At 34.1% G+C, this 27,654-nt stretch overlaps 1 protein-coding gene across 1 annotated transcript in view; it reads left to right on the top strand.

Annotated features, from left to right (window-relative positions):
* PlexA (plexin A) overlaps nucleotides 1-27,654 on the top strand; it is an 81,223-nt gene that overhangs the window by 19,394 nt on the left and 34,175 nt on the right. Inside the window, exon 3 of the mRNA XM_070635641.1 lies at nucleotides 1,108-1,593. Coding sequence (XP_070491742.1) covers nucleotides 1,423-1,593 — 171 coding nt within the window. The 5' untranslated portion in view covers nucleotides 1,108-1,422. The remainder of the gene's footprint in view (nucleotides 1-1,107; nucleotides 1,594-27,654) is intronic.

Consider the following 27,654-nt stretch of genomic DNA (forward strand, 5'->3'; position numbering starts at 1 on the left):
CACTGGACACGACTTTTGATCTTTAAAATTCAAAATGACACAAAACTGTTAACAGCGAAATGCCATGAACCGTATGCCATGTACGGTTTCAACCAAACCTTCCCAACAACATGTCCCATTCTCAAAAAAGGTTCCCCACCCCTGCATCAAGCACATAACCTCAAAATTCAATATTTTTTACTGACTTAACAATGCGGAAAATTCAATCAAAAAACTTCTTATTTTTGGCCAATTTTTTATATTGAGAATTGAACCCTTTTTTTGGGGTAGCTTTTGGAACTGAAACCCTTTTTTTGTGATCGGTAATTTTTGATATGTTAAAAGTCTATTTACGGAATTCCTCATAACAACAACAAAGAGGCAAAGGGACGTCCTCACGTGTAATCTGAATCACCTGTAAAAAAATAAGAAAAATATCAAGTTTGGTTGTGGTTTTGGGTTCTTGGTGGTTAGAGCGCATTTGACTGAGTTTTTGATTTTTGAGCAAATTTATACTGACGCACAGCTTGAGTGACGCTAAACTTGAGTAACGCTCAGCTGAAATAATGCTCAGCCCAATTGACGATCAGCCCAATTGACGCTCAGCTGAGCTTGAATTTCAACTTGATTGACGTTCAGCTGAGCTTGAATTTCAACTTGATTGACGTTCAGCTGAGCTTGAATTTCAACTTGACTGACGCTCAGCTGAGCTTGAATTTCAATTTGACTGACGCTCAGCTGAACGTGAATTTCAACTTGGATGACGCTCAGCTGAACTTGAATTTAAACTTGACTGACGCTCAGCTGAGCTTGAATTTCAACTTGACTGACGCTCAGCTGAGCTTGAATTTCAACTTGACTGACGCTCAGCTGAGATTGAATTTCAACTTGACTGACGTTTAGCTGAGCTTGACTGACGCTCAGCCGAGATTAAATTTCAACTCGATTGACTTAAATCCAAACTCACGCTCAGCTGAACTGTCGATCAGTCAAAATCACGCTCAGCCGAAATGCCGCTCAGCCGAACTCAAAATGAAAATTCCCAAAAACATGATTTCAGTTCCTTATGCCAATTTATTATTCCAATATGCTCACCTTTTTTTTCTCTTTTTTCCTTTCCTTTCACAGAATCAAATAACACAGCAAAAAGAAGAAGCAGAAGTCGTCATCAATAGGAAGAAGTAGGAGAGAGAGACACACACGAGTAGCAAGTCACATTGTATTTCCCATTCATAGATGCTACACAAAAGGAAAGAAGAAAAAAAAGCCATAAAAATGAGCATCGAATGAGAAAAAGCAAAAAAGCAACAATTTTGTGCATGCTTTACATGTGTGCGTGTGTTAGTGTCAATGTATTAGTGACAAATTACAACTACAAACTCAGTATTTTGAAAAATAAGTGAAAAAAAGACAAAAAATTAAGTTAAAAATTTAGGCATAAAAATGACAAGACTTAGGACATTCCAGTTGATGCTGCTTATATGCAGTTGGAATGTTGTCAACAGTAAAAGCAACAGTCAATCAAATGGCAATAGTACGAAAGGTGTCATAAGACATCAACAGACATTCGAGACAAAATTAAATCATCTTGTCGTTGATGTTGTTGGAAATAGGGTGAGTAACTGACTGTTCCTTTACATTACTTTAGTAGACTTGTTGTCGGCTATCGACTTGATGTCGATGACGATAGTTGTATTATGGCTTCTCGTTGTCTCGTTCCATGAGACTTTGGGGACATGGATGTATGCATAAATATATGAAATTGGAAATTGGAAAAGTTAGGAGTTGGGTGGGAAATAGAACTAACTGTGAAATAATGCTTGGGATTTATATGGGTTGTGGGGTATGAAATGGGGATCAAATTGGGGTTAAACGGGGGATCGGGAATATGGGGATTATTCTGGGGTTTTGTTGGAAAATTATTAAAATTCTCTCAATTTCTTCGAATTTTTATCAATTTTTTCACTAAAATATTGCAAATTTTCCCAATTTTTTTGGAAAATTTTTGAGTTTTCCATGAAAAATTTGAAGTTTTACTCAATTTGGGGTTGGTTTTTCACTAAAATCTGGCAAATTTTCTTTAAATTTTGTTGTTTTTCTTGAAAATGTTGAAGTTAATCTCAATTTTTCCGAGTTTTTCTCAAAACTTTTGGAGTTTTTCATTGAAATTTTGAAATTTTTTACTAAAATGTTGAAGATTTTAACGAATTTTCTGAGTTTTTTATAAAAACAATTTAGACCTTTTCTCAAATTTTGGTATTTTTTTTTCGAGAAAATTTCATAATTTTTATTGAGTTTTCTCAAAATTTTAGACTTTTTCATGAATTTTTTGGAGTTTTTCTTGTGAACATTAAATTTTTTTTCAAATTTCTGGAGTTTTTCCTAAAAATTTCAGAGTTTTCATCGAAATTGTTGATGATTTCCTTGAATTTTAAGTGTTTTAAATGAAAAATTCGGGAGTTTTTCTTAAATTTTCTGAATTTTTGCTCATTTTTAATCGAGTTTTTCTCAAAAATAATGAAGAATTTTTCAAATGTTTTTCATTTTTTTATGAAAATTTAAGAGTTTTTCATGAAATTAATAAAGAAAAAAAAATGAAATTATTAATGGAAATTTTTAAGTTGTCCCTAAAACTGCGAAAGATTTTTCTTAAATTTTCGATGATTTTCATGAAAATTTTGGAGTTTTTCTTTAAATTTGACATTTTTTTCCATTTATTTTGTAATTTTTGACTTAAATTTTTGAAATTTTTGCAATTTTCCCTCAGTTTTCTCTAAAATTTCCACATTTAATTTCAATAAATTTGTCCCAATTCTTCCCATCCATCCACATCTAATCCCACCTCACCTCACCATGCCATCGTCTCCCATTCAGTTGATATTTATAATGTATTCCATTACTGCTGCATATTTTCGATCGCTTTGAGACTTTTCAGAGTGGAAAAATAATTTTTTTTTCTTCCTTTTTTGCTGCCTCCTTTTTTTCAAAATGAATGGCGATGGTGTTCCTATGGGAATTTGACATGAAGGAATAAAAGAAATAAAATAAAAAAATTTTCCACTACGAACGAACGAGTTTGTGTCATTTTGAATTTTATGCCTTGCTGAATGCCTTGCATTAAAGAGACAGACAAAATTTCCATGAAAATTGGTGAAAAGAATAAATTTAAAGGGGAACATTTTCATTAAAAAAATTGAGTTTTTTTTTTTTTGTTAAAGTTGGAATTGAAATTTAAAAATAAACATTTTTTGAGGATGAAAACGAGAAATTTATGATTAGGATTAGGGACTTATTAAGCAGTGCTTATAAAGTTAAAAATGAATTTAGAAAATTATTTTAAAATTTAAATATTGTTTAAAATAATTCAAAAAATAAATTAAATTTAAAAATGTCATTTTCAGTTAGAATTCTGTCAATTTCGGACGAAATCCTGTCAATTTCTGACAAAATTGTATCAATTCTGACTAGAATCTGCCGATTTCTGCTAGAATTTGGTCATTTTTAGATGTAATTTTATCCCTTTCGAATGAAGTTCTGGCAATTTCTGACAAATTTTTGTCAATTCATTTTGGACAAAGTCCTGTCAATTTTGTATAGAATTCTGGCATTTTCGGATAAAATTCTGACATTTTCCGACTAAATTCCGTTATTTCGGCCAGAATTCTGTCATTTCAGTCAATATTGTGTCAATTTTGGCCATATTTTGTTCATTTTCCGCTACAATTTTGACACTTTATACATATTTCTGTTATTTTGCTCAACTATACTCCAGCACACAGGATGCCAAACCACTGAGATAACTACTGCATTTAATAATTAATTTGCACAAAAATCCACAAACTGACCCAATTTATTCAAAAATATTTTTCACAAATTTTTCCAATAAATTTAGGTCAATTTTATTCAATTTAACCTTTCATTTATGTTTCAATAAATCCTCTGTGGAAAGGATATAAAGTCAAGAAAGTGCTTCAATAGCTGAACATGCTCAATATTTGTGCGTTCGATTGCCTTGATTTGGAATTGGCTATGAATTATGAAATAAGAGTGAAAATTGGCTAGAAAACTAGAATAATTTAATGGACTATTTTTTGTTTGTGTGTGTTAGTGTGTGGGGGGAGGGGGGAGGGGGTGGTGAGTTTTGCTTTGAATAAATATTTGAATGGAAAATATTGAAAAATGTTTTTTTAATTAAAAATTTGTGGGAAATGTTGAGTTTTGCTATTCAAATTAATGAATAGTGTAACTTTTTTTTTACATTTTTATTGCTAAAATGGATAATTAATGAAGTTGAAAATTGGATCAGATTTTCATAATTATGAATTTTTGCAATTTTTAATTTTTTTTTATTTTTATTTTTTATTAATAAATTGCAAATGCAATTTTAATAACTAAAGTGCCAAAATTTCAGCCGAAAGTGGCAGAATTCTAATCAAAATTTACAGAATTCTAGCCAAAAATGCAGAAATTTCATCCGAAATTGACAGAATATTGTCAGAAAATGACAGAATTCTACCCGAAAATGACCTAGTCTTGACCAAATTGACAGATTTTAAGCAGAAGTGTCAGAATTCTATCCGAAATTGATGTAAAACCCCCAACCAATTCCTCCAAATTCAATATTTTCTCCAAATTCAATTTCCCATCCGTTAAAAAATTCATTAACCCAACAAAATGACAAGAAACATCTGAAAAAAGTCGTCTAAAACAAGCAATTTCCTCCCTTAAAATCATAAAAAAAATTGTTAAAATTTGCATATTCACATTTCACAGCTAAACAGGCATAGAATGAGTGAGGGGCTGAGGAACAATTTCATTTAAATCTATCGCATATCTGTTCCGCTTATCACATTACATTCACATTCTCACACACCCACTTATAACCCCTCCCCCTCCCCCTACATTCAGTTATTATGTCGACGTAGAACATAACAATCAATATTATGTTACCAAATTTTCATCATTATACATAAAATATCATTGCCATTTCCATCCATAAAGATTATCAAGACACCTTACATCCTTTATATGGTGCAGTGGTGGGTAAACTGTGTGATGCGGTACAGTAATGTTTACTTTTGTATGGAAAATGACTTTAAATCGTGCATAAGACACGATTTTTGTACTTTTGTGTCTTAAGTGATTTTAATCCGTACAGTGGACACGACTATTGAGCTTAAGTATCTAAAATGACACAAAACTGTACACTGGACACGACTTTTTGGCATGAAGCTTCAAAATGCCTCAAAACCGTGTGGTGAACACGATTTTTGTACTGTTGTATCTAAAATTGCCTAAAACCGTACTCTGGACACGACTTTTGTGATAAAATATTGAAATTGATACAAAACCGTACACAGAGCACCACTATTGAGTTTAGGTTTCCAAAATGACACAAAATCGTACGTTGAACACGATTTTTGTACTAAAATGTTCAAAATGACACAAAACAGTATGCTGAACACGATTAGAGGCACTTTAGCTCCAAAACTGAAAATATCATGAATTGTACGCTACGTGCAGTTCCAGTGCAACTTCATTCAAGCCTCACCATCCAAAGTGGTGCCCTAAAAAATTCAAAGGTTGCCCACCACTGGTTTTATATGAATATTGTGATGATGACAATGATGATCGGCTGTAAACGGAGTGTGTAGAAGGCTGAATGAGACTTGAATGAATTTGTTGAGTGAAAATTGACATTTTTAAGCTTGAAAATTGAATTTTTTTCAAATTGAAATTTAGAGAGTTTTTTAAATTTAATTATTTTTAAACATTTTTAAATGAATTTTTTAACTTTTTTAACAATTTTTTCACACAATTTTCATATTTTTTTAAAATAAATTATGAACCCTCAGAGCCTCTCAACATGCTTACTAGGTAGTCAAATCAGTAGTAGGCAACCTTTACTGGTTCCAAGGTACACCTTGGTCGTAATCCTAGACCAAAACCGCACATGACATGAATTACTTCGCCTGTCAATTTATACTAAAAATCTGCTAAAATTTTGATATTTTACTATTTTCGACCAAATTTCTGTCATTTTGGATCATATTAATTTTTTAACAATTTCGGCTAGAATTCTGCCATTTTCGGGCAAATTCTGTCGTTTTGGCCAAAATTTTTGATTAGAATTTCTTCAATTTTTGGAAAGAATTTTATCATTTTCTGCTGAATTTCTGGCATTTTTAAAAAGAATTTTGACATTTTTCTGCTAAAATTCTGGCATTTCGGCTAACGTTCTAGCATTTCTGCTGGAATCATCTTATTTTCGGTTAAATTTCTGTCAATTTTGGCAAAACTCTGTCATTTTCCGTAAAATTTTGTAATTTTCGGCTATAATTCTGACAATTTCTGTTAGATTTCTGACATTTAGAATCGATTTTTTTAAATCAAATCTGCTAGAATTCAGCCATTCCGTCTCAATTCATCCAATTTCATCCCAAAAACATCAAACACATTCCACACCAAAACCATGCACATTCATAACCTCAACAACATGTGACATAACCTCAAAAATTTCTCAAATTTTGCTCAAAATGTTTCCAATTTAACCACAACAATCCTCACCTCCCACCTCAAGCCACCACCACCAAAAACAAAAAAAAGGAACTCACAAGACCAACTTCCATATTAACTTCAATATATACAGCATATAAACTGTCACAATTTTAGCCATCCCAAAAACCACTAAACCGCATACACAGGGGCAACCCCCCGACAATAGATGCTTGAAAAATATATCTCGAAGCTGTGCGAATTGAAAATGTCATATCCAATTAAATGGCATAAAAAAAAGAAGAAAAATTTTCTGATAAGTATTCATTTTCATGTCGTTGACATTTTTCCTGGTCATTGCCGATGGGCTTCTTTACTTGCTGTTTTTTGAGTTCATGATTTTTTATATACACATAATGTCGTGTAAATAACCGTCGATTGGTGAATAGGGGTGAATTTTTGGAGGGTAAAATAAAAAAATTGGGAAATTTTGTTAAGAATAAAGTAACAGATGAGGACATGCTGGAGGTGATAGGAGTGACTGGTTGTTGACATTTTTTGTACTTGGGTAAATAGAGTTTGGTGGATGACTTGAAGGTTGACCTGGAGGGTAGGGATGCTTGGTACTCAACATTACCCCTCCCTACCCTCATTTCCCTCAATTTTTGACCAAATTCTTCAATTTTTTAGACGAATCCTGCATTTAACCTCCAAAAATTCCCCAAAATCCCACCGATTTCACATCCAGCTCCTCCAACATCCCAAATTCCAGATTAAACATCTCAGAAGTCATAAAAATTCATCAAAATAGTCCATTTGCGATTCCCTCTTTCCTCACCCCTCAAAATCCCTAATTTTTTTTTCCTTCTCATTCCATTCCATCCATCATCAATTTCGCATTCATTTCCCCCTTTTCATCACAAGAAATTTCATTTTCATCCCTTCGCATTTGCCATGGCAATGGAAGTAAAAAAAAAAAATGAGAAGAAAATTAAGTGCATAACATATATACACAGCCATAATATTATTGTATAAATGATGTTTAGACGAGTAAAAAAGAATGGAAAAAATTTGTCAATCAAATTGTCCATTAAAACAAGTGCCATTCAAGTTGATGTACTTCATGAATGATGGTTGATGGTTGGGAAAGGAACTGGAAAGAACTTGAATGAATATTTATTAAAATGATATGTCTTAAATCTACCCAGAATGTGGCTAATGTAGAGGAAATGGGAAGTAAAAAAAATTGGGTTAACGTGTTATTGCATTTTAGAATGAAAAACTAGCAATTTTCCATCTTGTGTTGATGTAATTTGATTAGAAAATGTTTGGATATGCATGTTGCCACTTTTTACTGTCTCAATTAGTCAAAATTTTCGGATGATAATGGTTTTGAGTGTTAATTTTTGATGAAAAACTTTTTGAGGTGGAGAAAAATTTTTGCAGCAAATTGAAAAATAAGTAAATAAATATTGCAGATGATTATTGAGTTTATTGCAGGATAGAGCATAAACAATGCAGAATTGCTGTCAATTTTAATTTATCTGAGTAAATTATAGAATTTTGTGGGTTAGAGCATTATTGGAAAACATTTCCAAAAAAGTGATTTTTTAGCAATTTTTTCATTTAAAATCCTATTTTTTCACAAAAATTCTAATGCATATCCCACTCAATTATTAAATTTTCCATCAAAAACTTCACTAATTATAGCCATAAAATTAAATTAAACATTTAAAAAATGTAAACTTTAATTACCATTTTGGTTCCAAAACCTCCCAAAACAAAAATCCATCATAAATAGCAGAAAATTAAATTAAGGAACAACATATCCACCTCCATCTAATCCATTTAAACCGCCCAAGTCACACAAAAAAAAATTATGTTCATTCTAAATATAGCACAAAGTCCATTCGTGGATAATATAAATGTACACGAAAAGGTCAATGTTTGCTTATTCACGAGGAAGTGAAACAGAAAGAAAGAAGAAGTAGAAAAAAAAGTAAATTTATCCCTCCTGAATTTTTTTTTTTCTTGCCTTTTCTACATCAAACTTTAATTATTTCTATCGTTTCACCATTCATTGACGGTAATTTAATATGTATGTACTGTTGCTCAGGGGTGTAGTTGGGAATGTTGAGAAGCTCTAGTTAGAATTGTTGAGATGTTCGAGTCAGAGTTGAGAGGAATTGAGGAGTACGAAGGGCAGTTGGAAGTGCCTACCAAAAGCGTCTTCAAGACTGGGTGTCTTGGGTTGGTTGGTGTCTTGGGTTGGTTGGTGTCTTGGGTTGGTTGGTGTCTTGGGTTGGTTGACTTTTTATAGTCCAAAAAGACGCCTTTGTTGCGTCTTACTTACTTATTCATTTCGCTGGTCATAAAGATCAGTTGTGATCCATAATCATCCTCAGATGACGCCTTAAGCTGGCTCTATGGCTGACATCCGTCTGCCAATTTTCAATACCAAGGGCAATGCTGTCTCTTAACTACACCTTGGATTTGACAATGAAGGCATCATCCTACCCTTAGCTAGGGTGATCAGAAGATTTTCGCAAAATATCGGGACACTTTTGGAAAAAATCGGGACACTTCTAAGTTTGGCACTTTTGGGGCTCTTTTGGACTATTCTGGGCGTGAACCCGGACCTTCAAAAGGAAAATGTTCAAAAATTTCAAAATTTATGGGGTTTTTGACTTTTTGAAAAATTGGGACATTTTGAGGCTTTGTCGGGACACAGCAGCAAGGATGGAAAGTACAGCAACGTCCCGGCAAAAATACAGCAGATGGCCGCCCTACCCTTAGCCCACCTCTCCTTCCATATCCACCTTCACCACCCCTGTCAACACATAACTTCAATAAAGCTCAAAATGAATAGATATATTCATTTGCACAATAAAGAAACTGCAAGGAACAGCAAAATTAAATGAATTTTCGTGTTGCAAATAAATGTTAATAAGAAAAAGCGTATCCAAAAATGTGAATGATTTGTAGTCTTAAACGTGAGTTTTGTAGATGAAAATGGTGGATAAGGAATCACAGAATGAGAAATTAGGGTGATTTTGGTATAAAAACTTACATGTTAAGGATTTATGAATAATATGAAAGGTAAATAAATGGAAATTGTTGTTATGAGATTATGGAAGGGATGAATGTAGCTGTGGGATCACTCAATGTTAGATGTTTTGAAGAATCCAATTAGTTTTCTCGTGTTTGTTGAGTTAATCTTGAATGATGTTATTGGTAATATTTAGGGGAAGTGCCATCACGAATGTGACTTATCTGAACAGCACAATGGGCTTGTTAGGGGACTGCAATGTAGCTGTGATAACGGTGTGATGGGGAGTTGTCCAGACATCACCTCAGTATTGCGGTCGACTTCTTAGCCTACCCGAGATACTTTATTCTACAATTTCCAATCCTACCCAAGTAAGCACGACTATTCAAGCTTTAAGATTGGGTGGAGCACTCTAACAGACAAAGAGCAAACTTTCTTGGCACAGAAAGACCAAAACAGTACCTAAACGCGGTCTCTTTCCCTGTTACAGTAAGATGAGATGGGTCAGATCATCCAGGTAACCTAGGATAGCCGGATAGGTTAAGAAACCAGCCCCTGTTTTCAATTTGTTGCTTTTTTTGTACATTTTGAGTTCTGAGATGGTAGGTTGTAATCCTTACTACTTTTATCCTGATTTTGGAGTTGCTATCCTTCTAACAGAATAGTTTACTTACTTACATCGTTGGCTGGGGCGCACGGGGGCCCATTGCCGCGTTAACAGAGTAGCTAATATAGCCTTTTAATCTATCCTTTCCATTACATATCTCAGCTCATAGCTCGGTCTCCAGAATTGCATTTAATGGTGTCTGGGGGTACCAAGAGAAGGTGTAGAGTTAGTCAGAGTTTGCAGGGCTTTGGAACTCCGGATTCTAGTTGGTAACTTGACATTTGGTCAGCCTTATCTTCGGCATCCTCCATCTGCCAATCCCCAAGTGCCCTAACGACACTCTGACAGCTGAATTTGCCCAATTTTTAGTTAGAATTGACTCACATCATTGTGTTGCTCGGCATTTTTTCATCAAAAAATTGAAATTTGATCAATATTCAAATAAAATTCATAAATATGCTATATATACCTAACAGCACAATTGACACCCATAGCTACAAAAGCATATATATATATTTTTACAGCATACCCTTCCACTTTACTACCCTCGGTATTGTTCTCTCGTTTACGATGAGACATCTTCAAAGGTGTCAAATAATCTTCAACATTTTTTTTTATGTCGAAAATATTCGAACTTTATCGTTTTTGATGATCTCATTTTCCAGTCGGATAGTTGAGCATGTGGATGGCTATTATGGCTATAAAGAAACTATGTCTCAGGGGTGTTAAAAAATTTGCAATTTTTTTTTTATCATTCCACTTAATAAATTCTGTTCGTACCCTTCAAAAAAAAAATTGTGTATTTTTTAATCAATGTGCACGCGCCTTTCATTCCTGAATTGTGAATCATTCATACATGATAAAGAATGTTGAATGGAATCTACTGGAGGGAATAAAAAAAAATTATTCTCATCTCAACACTTTCAACCCCCTTTTTTTATATATGTATGTGAGTGCCTTTTTCACACTATTTTTGTGTGCTGTTCTTTATTCGGGCTTTTACAACCGTTTTGTGTACTTTTTTGTGCTGTGCTTCTTCTTCTTGTTTCTCCTTCACACGTTTTGCACTTTTGTCAGTTGAGAGAATTCCCTTTTTTATTCTTCTTTGTTTGATTAGCGTATTATTGTGAAACACATGTGAACATGGGATGATAATTGACGTGAATGGCACTTGATAATGACACTTGTAGCTACTCAATTATTGCTCAAATCCTTCAGAAATTGATGGCAATTCAAAATTTGAGTAAAAAATTTTTGAGGTTAAATCACGAAAAAATAACAAAAGTTAAAGTAAACATCATCAAAAGTCATCAAATTTGATGTTTGCTAACTCTTGCCACTTTTTTCTAATAGAAAAACATTCTTTACTTCCAAGTTTTGATGATCTTCTTGGAAATGTTTGCGAAAAACTTTTCGAAGTGGAGAGAAAAATTGGAAAAAATAACAAATCTCAGAACTGGAGATCTCAAGGATGCTTTGGAGTTGATTTATTTGTTTTGTTGGATCTGAAGCAAGCATTCAATCAAAATTGATTATTTTTTGACATTCAATCCAAAAAATGCGCTTTATGTCATGTCACCCAAATTACTCTCTTACTTGCGCAAAGAAAAATTCCAACTCCTTTGTGATAAATTCTTCCGTTTTCTCAATTTTTCCTTCATTTTTTTTCTTCCTTTACATCTGTCATTGTTGTTGCCATATCATCCCTTTATGCTGCACATGTATCACCTCTCAAAATACGAAGACGAAGAAGTGACGTGCCTTGATATGAAAAATGAGATGAAAAAAGAGAAAAGAAAAAAATTTGTCACATTTATGTTCATTTAATTGAGTGAATTAAGAACAACCTTTTTGATCTTTTGTCGGTTCCACTTCTTGTCTTTTTGGCCTTTTCTTCTAGCTTATAGAAAGACATTCAGAACAAATCAGTCATTCAATTTAAAATCGTTTGTTATGTTTGACAAAAAATAAAGAAGTGAAAGATGATTGAATTGAAAGGGGAAGTTGGACGGGGTGGGGAGGTCAGTTGGGAGTGGTTTATTAGTGGATTTGTAGTAGGGAGGTTAGATGATAAATAAGAGTCATTTTTTAAGAGGGTGAATGAGAATTTGTTGCAACAAATTGATAAAGTTGAGCTGTTCAGTGAATACTGCAACCCTAACATACAAGGATATCTGAAGGTGCTGATGAGCATGCTCACTAGACGCTTATTGAGCATATGTTTGTGTCTTGGGGGCAATGTAGTCCACTACAGACACATCCAAGTGGATTGTATCATTTACTCCATATGAAGCCTGATTTGCAGTGACTTTGAACTTACTAACCTCCTTTGCTGACCGTACAGATCATCTGTGATTCATCACATCTCTCAGTTGACGTCTAAAATTGACTCTATTCCTACCTGCCCTTTGAAGTCGACTCGAATCGAGTCTAATTTTCCATACTTCCAGCAAAGGTTCCTTGAAGTTTTGATTACGACAAATTCTCGAGATTGATACCGATACCGAGTCGATATCAAGTACTCGGAAAGCCTTGGTTACAGAACCTTTAATTCAAGGGATGCTGATCCATCATCAATACTCATCTTTTCTATGAAAACCTTCCGAAAAACTCAAGTAAACATCCCCAACAACAGCAACAACATCCAAAATTGACATCCTTTATCATCTCCAAAATTCACCTGCCAGCAATTCTCAAAAGCCAACAAATCTCAGTAAAATAAAAAAACAGCACAAAATCATCGGAAATTGAGTTTTCTTCATTTTTTCATACAGCAAAGAAACTGGACACAGTAATTCTATTTAATTTAAAGCAGAGATATAAAGTCAAAGGAAGGAAAAATTGTGCACTTAATGGGTAGGGCGGCCATCTGCTGCATTTTTGCCGATACGCTGCTGTACTTTTCATCCTTGTTGCTGTGTTCCGACAAATTTCAATGCAATTATTATAATTTTTGACAATTTTTGAACATTTTTCTTTTGAAGGTCTGGCTTCAAGTCCCGATATTTTGCGAAAATCCTCTGGCCATCCTAAAAGAAGGCACTTAATGGGTTCAAAAAAGGAATAAAAGTTGATAAAAATCAGATAGAAAATTTCATAATTGAGTAAACGAAGATAAAAGGCAAAGAATTTTTGAAAGGATTTTTCCTTGGAATTTTCTTTGAATTTTTTGAGATCTTTTATTAAATTCCTTAAGCAGAACCAAGAGCAGCACAGAGCAGAGATGAAGACCGACACATAAAAAATGCGATTACATCAATTATGAAAATTTATTCATTTTTAAAAGCTTTTTTTTTTGTGTGTGTGTGCATTTATGCGAGAGAGATTCTCGTGTGGTTGTTATGGTTGATGTTGATGCTGGTGACTGAGGATGTGATTGTTGAGGATTGTGATTTATGCAATTGGATGCTTAATTGATGTGTGAATGTTTAATGAATGTTTGATAATGGATTTGAATATTTTAATGCACATTTGGGGTTGAGTTGGGAGGGGTTTGAGGGGTGTCTGATGCAGCTGGACTCAAATGGAGCTGCAAAGTCAGACTTTCTGCCTCAGAATTGGCAGAACTCCAGTTTTGAGTCCGGCTCCAGCTGACTTTAATCATACTCCAATGTCCGACTCTAATGGACTCTAATCAGACCCGATTACAAATAACCGCTAAATTTTTGTCAACTTCTTCCCCATAAACTCTCAAAATAACTCCAAATCTAGTCAAAATATCCATCAAAATCTCAATCTATCCCCCAAAAAAGTAGTCATCCACAGGATCAATTTACATTCCCATCCCTTGCAGGCAATTCATGATCGATTTAAGATATCAAATATTTTTTAATTAACTCGTAATTGCCCTCAAGATTCAGGTTTCTAAGGATATAACATCAAGTCATTGTGTCCAATTTTTTAATCACTAATTAAAGTATTGATTACACCTACAAGTGTCAATAATAGCTTCAATTACATTGATTTTTTGTTGGTTGTTATCTGTGATTGTTGCTAGTGTGACTTGGGACATTGCATGAGTGGAAATAAGGTGGAGATAGTCGAGCGTGTGTCTAGTTATAAGCATGAGCAATTATCATGAATAGCATGAGTCGGTTAATCGATGGAGATTCTGGTTCTAGGATGATTTGACTCTGATTTGGTGGAATATTCAGATTCAGTTTGAATACGGCAACATGGAAGAGTTACGTCGGTCTTAAGGTGGATTTTGGATCGAATAAGCGATTAGTGCTGTTCAGACTAAATGCATGGTTGACTAAATGCAGTCTGTTCCTCTCAGCCGTCAAGTAGTCAACCTGAAAACCACAAATGGAGTCAATTCGACTTTAGGTCAATTTCTGACCAAAGAGTTCATTAGAGGACGCACAACTCTGGTGACAAAGCTCGTCACTTTTGCCACTGTAGTCTAATAATGGACATACCATTCTGCCGCGACACACAGGTTGTTCACCATGCGTATAGTCATTTTTCGAGACATGATTGGATTGTCTCTAACTTTAGTGTTTATCGATGTCGTGCATGAATGTCCAATTGTAATTAAACTCAGATTTGGCATTAATCTGCAATCAAGTCAAAAGGGATCTGACCTGCGAATGGTCGGACAGATCAGCTGTGGTCCATGACCTCTCACATGACTCGCCTGAAGCTGGCCTTATCGCTGGATTCCACTTGCTAATTACGGGCTATTTAACCGTCCAAAAAGAACCTGTCCGAATGCCTCAGAATTGACCATTCTCACTTCAATGTCCCATCCAGCAAAATTGACTCAAATCACCAACAAAACCCATCAAGCCAATACACAATTTTCCATCACATCCACCATCACAGCCACCGTCTAAAACTTTTTTCATCCCACTCGTCGTTTAATGGACTCTAAAAACAATATTCAATATTCAATCAAAGACAGACGAAGCAACAAAAAGCACTTAAGACATATCAAAAAATAAGAAACCTTCAACTTTTCACACAGTAAAGTGCAAAAAAAACGCTTTTTTATGCTGCTTACTTCTTATTTTTGTGTGATTTATTCCGCCCACACGTTTAATGTTCACGCGTTCAAAAAATAAAGAAAAAAATGAGAAATTTTTCATGAATATTCAAAAAAAAGCAGCAAAATTTCGAAAATAATAAAAAAGGAAGTAAGATGAAGGCACGGCAAGAAATAGGAGAGAAAAATCCTATAAATCCTCACCTACCCCACCCACGCATCCATCCACTAGGGCAACATCACCAACCACCAAATTTTTTCGTAAGAAAATGAAATAATCATAAAAATACTCCTACACATACTTTATTTCGTGCCTTCATTCTTCTCGTTTTTTTTATTTTACTTCTTCCTGCTCATCTTCTACTTCTTGTGATGCTACTTGGCGTAATGTATACATTAATATTAGGAAAGAGAAGAGGAGAAATAATGTGAAAAAAGTAGTAGAAATATTGTTATAGGATGTGAATGAGGAAGTTTGGAGTGTGATTTTTGAGTATGTTGAGGGTATTGCAGATTTTTAAAATTCAAATTTTAACGGTTTTCAAAAATTCAAATTTTAACGATTTTCTAAAATTTCAATTTAACGGTTTTGCGAATTTCAAATTTCAACGGTTTTGAAGAATTCAAATTTTAACGGTTTTCAAAAATTCAAATTTTAACCGTTTTGTAAAGTTTGAATTTTATCGTTTTTCTAAAATTCAAATTTAAACGGTTAAATATAGTTCAAATCCATAATCACCTCTCAATCCTCAAATCATTGCATCCACGTACACTCAGCAACTCAATCCTCCCCATCACATCCACGCTCCCCCTTCAAAGAAGAACAAAGACAAAGATAATAAGGAAGATCGACTTTAAAAGAAACTCGAGTATGAGAAGGAAATCATGCCTATCAGCTTTCATTGTTGAACTTTTCTATCCTCTCTACATCTTTTCTGTGTATTTCTGTCTCAAATATCCAAAAATAAGGAATAAGAAGGCAGAGAGAATAATGGCAGGGGATGCATCTTGTTTTCGGAACATTAAAATGATTTATTAAAATTAGCTAAAAAAAAAAAAATAAAAATTGAAATTTAATCGACCAGAAATTAATGGAAATTTGCATTAAGTTGAGTCGAGTGTAAAGGAACAGATGAGGATTTTATGGACTTTTTTTTTTTGATTTTTAAGGAAGTAAGGTAGATTAAGGAACAGAAGAAAGGAACATTTTATTGACCAGACTGACCACAAATGGGGGTTGTTTTGGGTGAAGGGTGACTTTATGGACTTTTTGTGGTCAATTGACTGCTTTTGGGACGAAATGGACTTGATTTGGATGGGGGATTCAAAATTGGAACGGAATTGTACTAGATTATTCATGAATTGTACTAGATTTTTCCAAAAATTGCGCTAGATTTTCTAAGAATTGTATAAAATTTTCCAAAAAATGGTATTAGATTTTCTAATAATTTGTACTAGATTTTTTAACAATTTTTTTTTCAAAAATTGGACTAAAATTTCCATCAAATTGTACTAGATTTTTCCAATAATTGTACTAGATTTTTTCAAAAATTGTACTAGATTTCTAAATAATTTTACTAAATTTTCCAGAATTTGTACTAGTTTTCTAGAAATTGTTCTAGATTTTCAAATAATTTGTACTAAATTTTTCTAGAATTTGTACTAGATTTTCCAAAAATCTGTACTAGAATTTTCCAAAAATCTGTACTAGAATTTTCCAAAAATCTGTACTAGAATTTTCCAAAAATGAACTAGTTGTTCCAAAAGTGTACTAGATTATTGCAACAATTATGCACTATTTTTCATCAAATGTACTAGATTATTTAACGATTTTAACCAATAATTGTACTTAATTTTGCAGAATTTCTACTAAATTTTCCAAAAAATTGTACTAGATTTTATAATATTTATACTTAACGAAATGTACTAGATTTTAAAAAATGTGTACTAGATTTTCCAGAAATTGTACTAGATTTATCCAAAAATTGAACTACGTTTTTCCAAGAATTGTGCTAGATTTTTCAAGAATTGTACTAGATTTTATAGAATTTGCAAGATTTCAAATTATTGTACTAGATTTTCCAATAATTATTTCAATTTCTCAACAAGTTGTACTAGATTTCCCATCAAATCATCCCTAGACAACCCTTCCAATCCCTCCAACATCAACACACCCATCAAACAACCCAAAAAAAATTAACTTCTCAATTAAACAATCATCATTTACAATTTACATTAACATCAAAATATCCATGACAATCTCCAACACTTTCACAATTCCCTCAATTATGCAAAAAAAACTTTTTCTTTTGTCTAAAATGCAGCCGTTCCACTCCCTTGTCAAACAATTCAAAATTTTTCTACTTCCTCATCGTTCCATCCCGGCTTTTTATTCCTTCAGAACTCTCTCTCCTGTTCTCTCTCATCGTCGTTGTCGTGGATGAGACATACAGGAACATAAATTGTGTGTGCTCATCACAAACACAATCGTAAAGAAAAGAAGGAACATAAAGGAATAGAAAGGAACAAAGTTCTATGATTTAAACTAGTAAGCATGTCTATGTAACTGATATAATTCAAATAGAGAGAGGAAGGGGTGAGAGAGGGAGGGGTGAGAGAGTAAGGCATGGCATGGCATAAGTGAGAGAGAGAGAGAGGGACAGGGATGTAGCAAGTGAGAGAGAGGGATGGAGAGATAGTAAGTGACGTAGTGAGTGAGAGAGAAGGAGGGGTGAGAGAGAGAGGCATGGCGTGGGTGAGAGAAAGGGATGGAATAAGTGAGAGAGAGTAATGGAGTGATGGAGAGAGAGGGAGACAGGACGAGATAGAGTGAGAGAGAGATGGAGCTCCTGAGAGAGGGAGGAGGAGTGGGTGAGAGAGAGAGCATAGAAATCAGAGAGAGCGGCCGAGAGAAAGCCGGATGCTTTTGATTACATTTTACGTACACTGTTGTCGTGGGTGGGATGTTGGATGGGATGGATGGGATATAGTAAGAGCATTTGCACACAGGGGAGCATTTGGTATGAGTGACTTTATTGATTTTCCCATAAAACTTTCTTCTTTACTATCCAAAATAGCACCGGAATGAGAGACTGCCTCCATACCGCACATTGCACATGTATTTATGTTCATTCTATCTTATGTTCCTTACTGTTTACTGCTATACATGCTCCATATCCTCTCTCACTACACCCCCAACATCACTGCCATATCCATATCCATTCTATTCGTTTACAGTTGGAATAACTTCTGTATATATATACATTGTATTTTAGATGGATGTATGGATGTGGATAGGAATGGGGGATGAAGGCATAAGAACGGAAGTTGAGACAAGAATAACAATGTGGAATGAAAATGATATTTTTTTTACTTACGTTTCCGGCTTGATTTTCTTTTGAGATTTTTTTCCTTCTTCCGCTTCTTCTACTGATTCATATTCTATTTGATTTGATGATGAATTCCATAAGGATTGTTCATTGAGGATTTATATCCTCAGTTGTTGGGGACGACGATGGATATTGATAAGGACAAAGTTTTGAGAGTTTTTTTGAGGTTATAAAGAGGAAATTAAAAGGAAGAATTGAGAGAAAATGAGGGACTGGTGTGAAGGCGGCTGAACTGAGTTTAGAAATTAAATGTGAAGGCACCTGAATTGATTTGAGAACTAAAATGTAAAGGCACCTGAACTGAGTTTAGAACTGATATGTGAAGACACCTGAACTGAGTTTAGAACTGAAATGTGAAGACACCTGAACTGAGTTTAGAACTAAAATGTGATGGCACCTGAACTAAGTTTAGAACTGAAATGTTAAGGCACCTGAACTGAGTTTTTAACTGAAATGTGAAGGCACCTGAACTGAGTTTCGAACTGAAATGTGAAGACACCTGAACTGAGTTTTTAACTAAGATTTAAAGGCACCTGAATTGAGTTTAGAACTAAAATGTGAAGGCACCTGAACTGAGTTTTGAACTGAAATGTGAAGGCACCTGAACTGAGTTTCGAACTGAAATGTAAAGGCACCTGAACTGAGTTAAGAATTGAAATGTAAAGGCACCTGAACTGAGTTTCGAACTGAAATGTAAAGGCACCTGAACTGAGTTTCGAACTGAAATGTAAAGGCACCTGAATTGACTTAAGAATTGAAATGTGAAAGCACCTGAACTGAGTTTAAAACTGAAATGTGAAGACGCCTGAACTGAGTTTTGAACTGATATGTGAAGGCATCTGAACTCAGAATGGGGTGGGGTTCCCTAAAGTCAACAAGATGACACCTGATCCTTAAGTAATCACATCCAAAAATTAAATTACATTAAAGTAATTATTATGATTAAAAATTGCCAAGTCACCTCAATCTACCCTCATTTCAAGTCTATAAAAAAGAGTAAAGTGAAAAATCCTTTCAAGTAAATTAAAAAATTGAACCTTCATGCTCATAATTTACGCAATTTTTCATCCCTCCTCCCCCACGCACCCCCAAAAGATGAAATTTCTCGCATCAATCACAGGCACACACACGACGTGAACCTCGAAACTTTTTTTTTTGTGAAATGTGCCGTACATATCAAAAATAAGGACGTTTTTATATCTCAGAGATGCTCAGCAAGAATATTAAGCACCAAAAAAAATGTCGAAAATTCTTAAAAATCAAAACATGACTTGAGAAAAATTCATAAAAATTTCATGATGATGACTTTCTTGTTGTTGTTGGAATTCCTTTTGTTACCATCTGATTTCTGTTCTCTCGGAAGTTTGTTCTTCTTCCATGCCTTGCATGTATTTTGGAACAGATGAGCAAATTTTCATCCTTCGAGCTGTGCTTTATTTTCAAAATATTTTCACAAAACATTTACTTCTCAACAGATTTTATGCTCAATTATTTTGGCATTTTTTGCATATGAAATTAGGACATGCTTGACATTTGGGAAGTTTTAGTGTGAAGGCACCTGAACTGAGTTTGGAATTCTAGTGTGAAGGCACCTGAACTGAGTTTAGAATTCTAGTGTGAAGGCACCTGAACTGAGTTTGGAATTCTAATGTGAAGGCACCTGAACTGAGTTGGAATTCTAGTGTGAAGGCACCTGAACTGAGATTTGGAATTCTGATGTGAAGGCACCTTAACTGAGTTGGAATTCTAGTGTGAAGGCACCTGAACTGAGTTTTGAATTTTAGTATGAATGCACCTGAACTGAATTGGAACTAAATTGTGAAGACACCTGAACTGAGTTTGAAAATCAATTGTAAAGTCGCCTGAACTGAACTAAAATCCCCCCCATATTCAACTTTAAAATGTGACCTAAAAAGCACATGAACTGAAAATCCTTCAAACAGCACATCTCATTTAACAAGACATCAAATGTTGATGCCCAGCAACAAAAGCAGCATCACATTCCCCATAAGCCCAATTCATCATCATCTATCACGGTCGTAGATCAAAAAATATGCTAAACTTTTCCACCAAACAATATCAAAAAATATGTTTACAAATTTTCTTAACAATTTACTCGACAACAATAATAAAATATTTTGATAGCTTCAGATTTGTTTGATGAAGAGCTTCCTTTCAGAGCTTCAGCTGCTGCTGCTGTCTTCAACAAAACATAAACAGAATTTTCTATTCTTATGTCGGCTCCTTATGTTTGTGCTGATAATATAAGCAGATTCAGAAATTCTGGGAAAAATTTAATTTGATCGCAACAAATGGCTGAATATCCTTCATTACTGATGTTTTTCAGCTCAGATTGTTATCTCGTTAAATTTGGATTTTTTGGGGTATTTTTGAAAATATGATATATCTCAGTTCAGGTGCCTTCACACTAGAATTCCAAACTCAGTTCAGGTGCCTTCACACTAGAATTCCAAACTCAGTTCAGGTGCCTTCACACTAGAATTCCAAACTCAGTTCAGGTGCCTTCACATCAGAATTCCAAACTCAGTTCAGGTGCCTTCACACTAGAATTCCAAACTCAGTTCAGGTGCCTTCACCCCACCCAAATTATAAACAAACAAATAACAAACTTGAACTTAATGAAGCTTAATCAAATTTTCAACAAAAAAACTACAAACAAAAAAGCCCAAAACAAAAACTTATTAAGCCAATTAGAAGAATTTTTCTTGTCAATAAGGAAAATTCGACCCGAAAAATTTTCCTTTTGGAAAAAACTTTTCATTTTCTATTTTTCAATTTAACTTTTCCCATTCCACAATTTTCAATAAAGTCGAAAAAAATGTGGAAAATTTCCAATAAATTTTTATGAGCAAACAGAGGGAAAATTAGACTGTGCTGAAGGTTAAATGAAAAGTTTAATTAATAAATGCTCGGAAAATTTTTAATAATTTTTTGTGTTTTTTTGGAAAATTGTTTAAAGTTTTGGGGAAAAATTGTTGGAAAAATAAGAAAAATAACAATTTTTCATTAAAAATATTTTGATGTTGAGCAATAATAATAATAATCTGTGAAAAGTCAAAGTTTTGAGGGGGAAATTTTGCTGAGGGAGAAGGAGGAAAAATTGACAAGTAAGAAAGTCACTTTTGGGTTGGAATACATAAGGCGCATTTTTGGTTTTTTTAGCTTTTTAAGTCTATTTTGAGACTTTTTATTGAATTTTTTCAATTTTTTGCTTGAATTCGTCAATAAAAACCGAGTAAGAAAGTCACTTTTGGGTTGATGTACATAAGGCGCATTTTAAATCATGAAGCTTCTTTTTGTATCCAAAAGTCTTCTCAGGTCAACTTGACTTCACTGAATTTAGATTTATTTAGCCCTGTCAAAACCAGCATTTCCCTAACCTCAATTTTTCCCCTAACCTCAAAATACCCATCAAAATCATCCCTAACCTCAAAACTTCATCTCTTCAATAACAATCCTTAATTCTCACAATTAAATGTTTATGTGGATCTTAATGCGTCTTAAACATATTTTCATCCCCACAAATTTCTACCTCATCTCAATGAAAATTCTTCTCATATCTGCATCCGAATACAACGTGGCCACCCACACATACATGAATGCATGACTTGGTTTATGATACTTTTCATGAGGATTCAGAGGTTGAATGTTGAGGTTAGTCGACTTGAGTGGAAGAATTAAAGATGACTCAAGTTGACTTGATTGTTTTTTTACTTTACTCAAGTTGACTTGATTATTTCTCCCTAAATTGACTCAAGTTGACTTGATTGTTTCTCTCTAAATCGACTCAAGTTGACTTGATTGTTTCTCTCTAAATTAACTCAAGTTGACTTGATTGTTTCTCTCTAAATTAACTCAAGTTGACTTAATTTCTATTCTAAATTGGCACAAGTTGACTTGATTGTTTTTTGATCGTAATATTTTGAAAGCACTCATTTTCACTTGATGCAATTTGAAATCAAGTCAACTTGGAGTCAAGTCAACTTGAAATCAAGTCAACATGAATGCAAGTCAACTTGCACCAACTTCAACTTCCGAATCCTTCACAACTTGAATTTTTATCTCCATTTTAAGTAGGAAATTCACAATGTTTATGGTTGAAAGAATTTTTTTAGCTAAGAAAATATGAAAATATGAAACTTTTTTTTTATTCCTTTTTTTTGAGGTTAAATGAATCGAAAGGAATAAGTTTTTTTTTGTTCTTTTGTTAACGTGAATTATGAAACAATAAGAGTTTTTTTTTTAGTAAGGCAAAAGTTTTTAATAAAAGAAAAATTTTTCATGTTTTTTCTAAAATAAAAATGGGGAAAAAAATTTTTGAGCGCGTTTTTTTGTTCAAAGGTGAAAAAAAAAAATCCAAAAACTTTTTCTTTTGTGAGCCTTTATATCGTGCAATTTATGGGGTTGAAATGCATTTGGAATAAATTTGTTGTTATGAGGCAGATGGGGATTATTTTTATTTTAAAGAAAATATGGAAAAAGTTTGTTTGTTTTTTGGCTATGATTGGAATTTTGAGGATATTTTAAGGATGCAAGTTGAAAATTCTTTAAATTGGGTCATGATTTGGGGAATTGTTTGAGGTTTTTGAGCATTTTTTGTTGATTATATGGGACGAATTAGATGAAATGTAGCAATTAGTATTGTTAAAAGAAAGAGTGTTGGTGTAGTCAGGAGATGGGCAACTGATGTTGTAGTTTTGAATTTGATGCCAACTTGAAGGCTTTGGGGTTGAAGTCAAGTTGATTGTCAAGTAAATGTCAAGTTAAATATCATGTTAATGCTTAGTTGTAGGCTAAGATGAGTTAAATGCCAAGTTGAAATTAATGTCAAAGCGTTTCTAAATTGTTGTCAAGTCAAGTTGATTTCAAGTTGTATATCAAGTTAGTGCCAAATTAAAGACTAAGTTGAGTGTCAAGTTGATGACAAATTGAAGATTGAGTTGTATTTAAAGTTGATGTCAAATTGAAGCTAATTACAAGGCTAAATTGAGTGTCAAGTTAGTGTCAAGTTGAATGTCAAGTTTAAGTCAAGTAAGTGTCAAGATTATGTCAATTTGATGAAAATTTGATGCCAATTTAAAGGCTAACTTGCATGTCAACTTGCAGGTCAATTTGCATGTCAACTTGCATGTCAAGTTGAACATCAAGTTGAAAATTCCAAAAAAATGGATAAAACCCAACGAAAAATCATCAAAAAATCCCCACAAAAATCCCAACAAATCCAACACAAAAAACCCATAAAAACTACTCAAAACCATAAACTTTTTTGATCCGGAAGCTACACGGAAAAATTTCATAAAACATAAAAATTAAAAATAATCATCCCCGTACACATTCATGCTTATAAATTACAATCAAACAACAACAACAACAACAATAAGCACCATCATCATCATCATTTTCCCATTCAGCAATTGCAATAAGGAACACGAAAAGGAAAATATTTTTGTAAGTTTCGACAGTGAAAAATGAGCGAAACAAGAAAGAATTTTCCTGAGCACAAAAGCAGCACACACAAAAGGAACGGAATCAAATATTTTATGGTTGTGTTGGTGCACACACACATTGATCACACAAATACAAAAAACGGCCAACAGGTGAAAGCCGGGACGGCTTTCACCTGTTGGCCGTCTTTCATTGTATTTGTGTGACTTTGTGTGTGTGTGTGTGTGTGTGTGGAAATTATTGACAGTTTGGTTGTGTTGAATTTTCCTCAATTTTCCCTCATTTTTATTATGTGCGTGGATATTTTTCAATATTTTTCCTTTTGTACTACTTGCACATTCGATTACTTGACTGTGTGCTGAGGAATTGAGGATTTTTTTTTGCCCTTAAATTGAAGGATTTTCCAATTCAATTTGGATTTTCTGTTTTTCCACTTATTGATTCTTGTTTGGAATTTTTTTTATTATTACGGATCAAAATGGAAAAATTAAAATGAATTCTTGTGAAAATATTATTGAAGAAAAGATTTAGGTATGGAAAATACCCACGGAGGATAGTGTGAAGCGGAATTTTGGATTTTGGAGGTTATGAATTGATATGAATTTGGAATTCAGAGTTGGAAGGACTCTGGGAGTCGAACATTAAGGAATAACTAAGACACCTAACTTGTACATAAAATCATAAAAGCATTAAGAATATAAACAAAAACGTATTACGCAAACTTGAAATTACTTGACATTAACTTGACACTCAACTTGACATGCAAGTTGACTTGAAACTTAGTCTTCATCGAACAGATTGACATTAGATCGTCAAACAGCTCAGGCTTCAACTTGACACTAACTTGACAACAACTAAGGCTTCAACTTGACACTCAGTTGAATCTTGGGGTCAAATTGATATGTAACTTGACATTCAAGTTGACATGCAAGTTGACAAGCGAGTTGACCTGCAAGTTGACATGCAAGTTGACAATTTTTACCAATTTTTCCTCCTATTTCTTTCCTAAATTCCTTCAAATTCCACTAAAAACTCTCAACTTCTCAAATTTCTACCCAAAATCATCCACAAGGATCTCAAACATTTCATTACAATATCCTCCTAAATCCCAATCAGCTCAATCTGATCCCATAAATGCCCCCCCAAACCATACAAACACAAATTTTTTGTTCTGATCCATAAAATACTCGCCTCAAACAAAACAAAGTCAAACAAATCCCCAAACAGATTAAATCGAAATAAAATCAATAAATCTAAATTTAAATCTCATTTTTGGCCAATCCCCACCCCACACCCCAAACACAAACAAAGTTGAAAGTCGATCGACAAACAAAATAACATAAATGAAGGATTTGCCGCTGTAAATCGGAACCAAACAGTCAAGATGAGAAAAATTCAAAAATTTTCCCAAAATTTTCCCCTTTTTTAATCGCCCAAAACTTCATCAATCCTGCTCGTCAGTTCCGCTCTTTTTGTTATTTCAAGCAACGACAGATTATTTAAAGTACATTTTGACCTTCTGCGTTTGTTGTTGTTGCTGCTTTTTCCCCCTTTTTAGAGACATGAAAATGCGATTCTTCCATTTTAAGTCTAATTCTCTCTGTGTAGCTGTTGCTGTTGCTGAGTTGAGAGTTGATGGATGGAAGAGTATTAGGGGTTGTTGGATAAATTAGAAATAATAGCTGGCGGTGAGTAATGAGGATTAGAAAAAAAAATATGGAATAGAGATAGTTTTTGGATAGTTGAGGAGGGAATTGATGAGGAGGTTGAGGGTGGAATGGGTGGATTTTTGGGGTGATTTTTGGGATGATTTTGGTTAAATTTGTGAATTTTTTGGAGAAATAAGCTAGAAAATTGAGAATTTAGGACTGATGAACCTAAAGATTGAGAATTCAGATCTGATGAACCTTAAAAATTGAGAGTCCAGGTCTAATAAACCCAATAATTGAAAATTCAGCTCTACGGAGCCTAATAATTTAGAATCCAGGTTTGTTGAACCAAAAAATTGAGATTTCAAGCCTGACAAGTCTAAAAACTGAAAATCCAGATCTGACAAACCTAAAAAAATTGAGGATTCAGGTCTGTCAAACTTAATAAATTGAGAATTTAGGTCTAATAAACCCAAAAATTGAGATTCCAGGTTTGGTCAATCCAAAAATTGGGAATCCAGGTCTGTTCAACCCAAATATTGAGAATTAAGGTCTGAAAAACCCAAATGCTGAGCATACAGGTCTGACAGACCCAAAAACTTTAGAATCCAGGTCTGGTCAACTTAAAAAATTGCGAATCCAGGTCTGGATAACCCAAAAAGCTAAGAATCCAGGTCTTTTGAACCCAAGAATTGAGAATTTAGGTCTAGATAGCTCCAAAGTTGAGGACCCAAAAGTCTGTCGAACCCAAAAAATTGACAATCCAGGTCTGACAAACCCAAAAAACTTGAAATTCAGGTCTAATAAACCCAAAGATTGAGAGTCCAGGTCTGGATAAACCCAAAATTTGACGATCCAGGTCTGCCGAGCCTTAGGAATGAGAATCTAGATTCGAAAACCCAAAAAATTGAGAATCAACAGCCAAATTCCATCCAAAACTAACTTCACAATTCCACCTTAATTCCAACCCCTAACCACACACAACCTCACCCATTTGTTCGGCACCCAGCTAAGCCTCTCCTCCCTCCCCCGCATCCCTTCCCAACACACAATATTCCTATTTATACACATTTATAATATATGAGCAAAACCTCCCGCAATGTCACAACTGCAACTTGTTACACGTTTTTAAGTGAAAAACGAGAGTCGAATAAAGGAACAGAAAAAACACTTGCTTGCCTGCCTGCCATTGCCTTGTTTGTTTGCTTTTTATGTGTTCTTATGCGCATAAAATGAAATGAAATGAATAAGATGAGAACATGAAGAAGTTCCCCTACATAGTAACAAGAGGCATATGACAATAGACAGCATAAAAAGTATAAAATGACATTGATTTGAATGATGAGTGGGTTATGGTTGGGTATAGAGCGCTTGACAATGATTTTAATTGAGTTGTTCATTAATAGTTTGTAATTTAGATTGATTAACTGCTTATTGATGAATTGAGGATGTTGTGGAGTGATAATTTGGGATTTTATTGTTGGAATTGAAAGGTTTTTTGGGATGCGTGCGGCAGATTTTGGGGGAAAGTTTACAGTCGTCCGCCGAATAATGACTAAATTGTTTGAATTGTCTGAATTGTCTGAATTGTCTGAATTGACTGAATTGCACTAACTTCCTAGGGGTACCAGGGTACCCCAAGACACCCAGATAGGGATAGTTTAAGCCTCTATTGAGGTATTAGGATAGATGAGACACTCTTGAGAACCTAATGGGAGCCTATTGTATAGGGTAACCTGGGTAAGTAAAGAAACCAGTCTCTAAATACCAAACAGGAGCATATTCAGGAGGATGGTTTGGGTGTCTACCCTAGAAGAGGGTGAAGGCATTCTAGCTGGACACCAAGCCATCCCTGAACTTGCAATAACCTCAAAATTACCCACAAAACCTCCCCAAAAACCAAGATTCAACCCCATCCAACCTTCAATTCCATCAAATCAGCCAAACTGTCACCATTTCATCCACAAATTCCCCACAACTGCACGTTCTATAAGAACAAGAATGAAAACAGCATTTAAAAAAAGAGAGAATAC

This window comes from Chironomus tepperi, unplaced genomic scaffold (assembly GCF_022539635.2).
Source record: "Chironomus tepperi strain 1889 unplaced genomic scaffold, CSIRO-AGI_Ctep_v1 contig_7, whole genome shotgun sequence".
Taxonomy (NCBI): Eukaryota; Metazoa; Arthropoda; class Insecta; order Diptera; family Chironomidae; genus Chironomus; species Chironomus tepperi.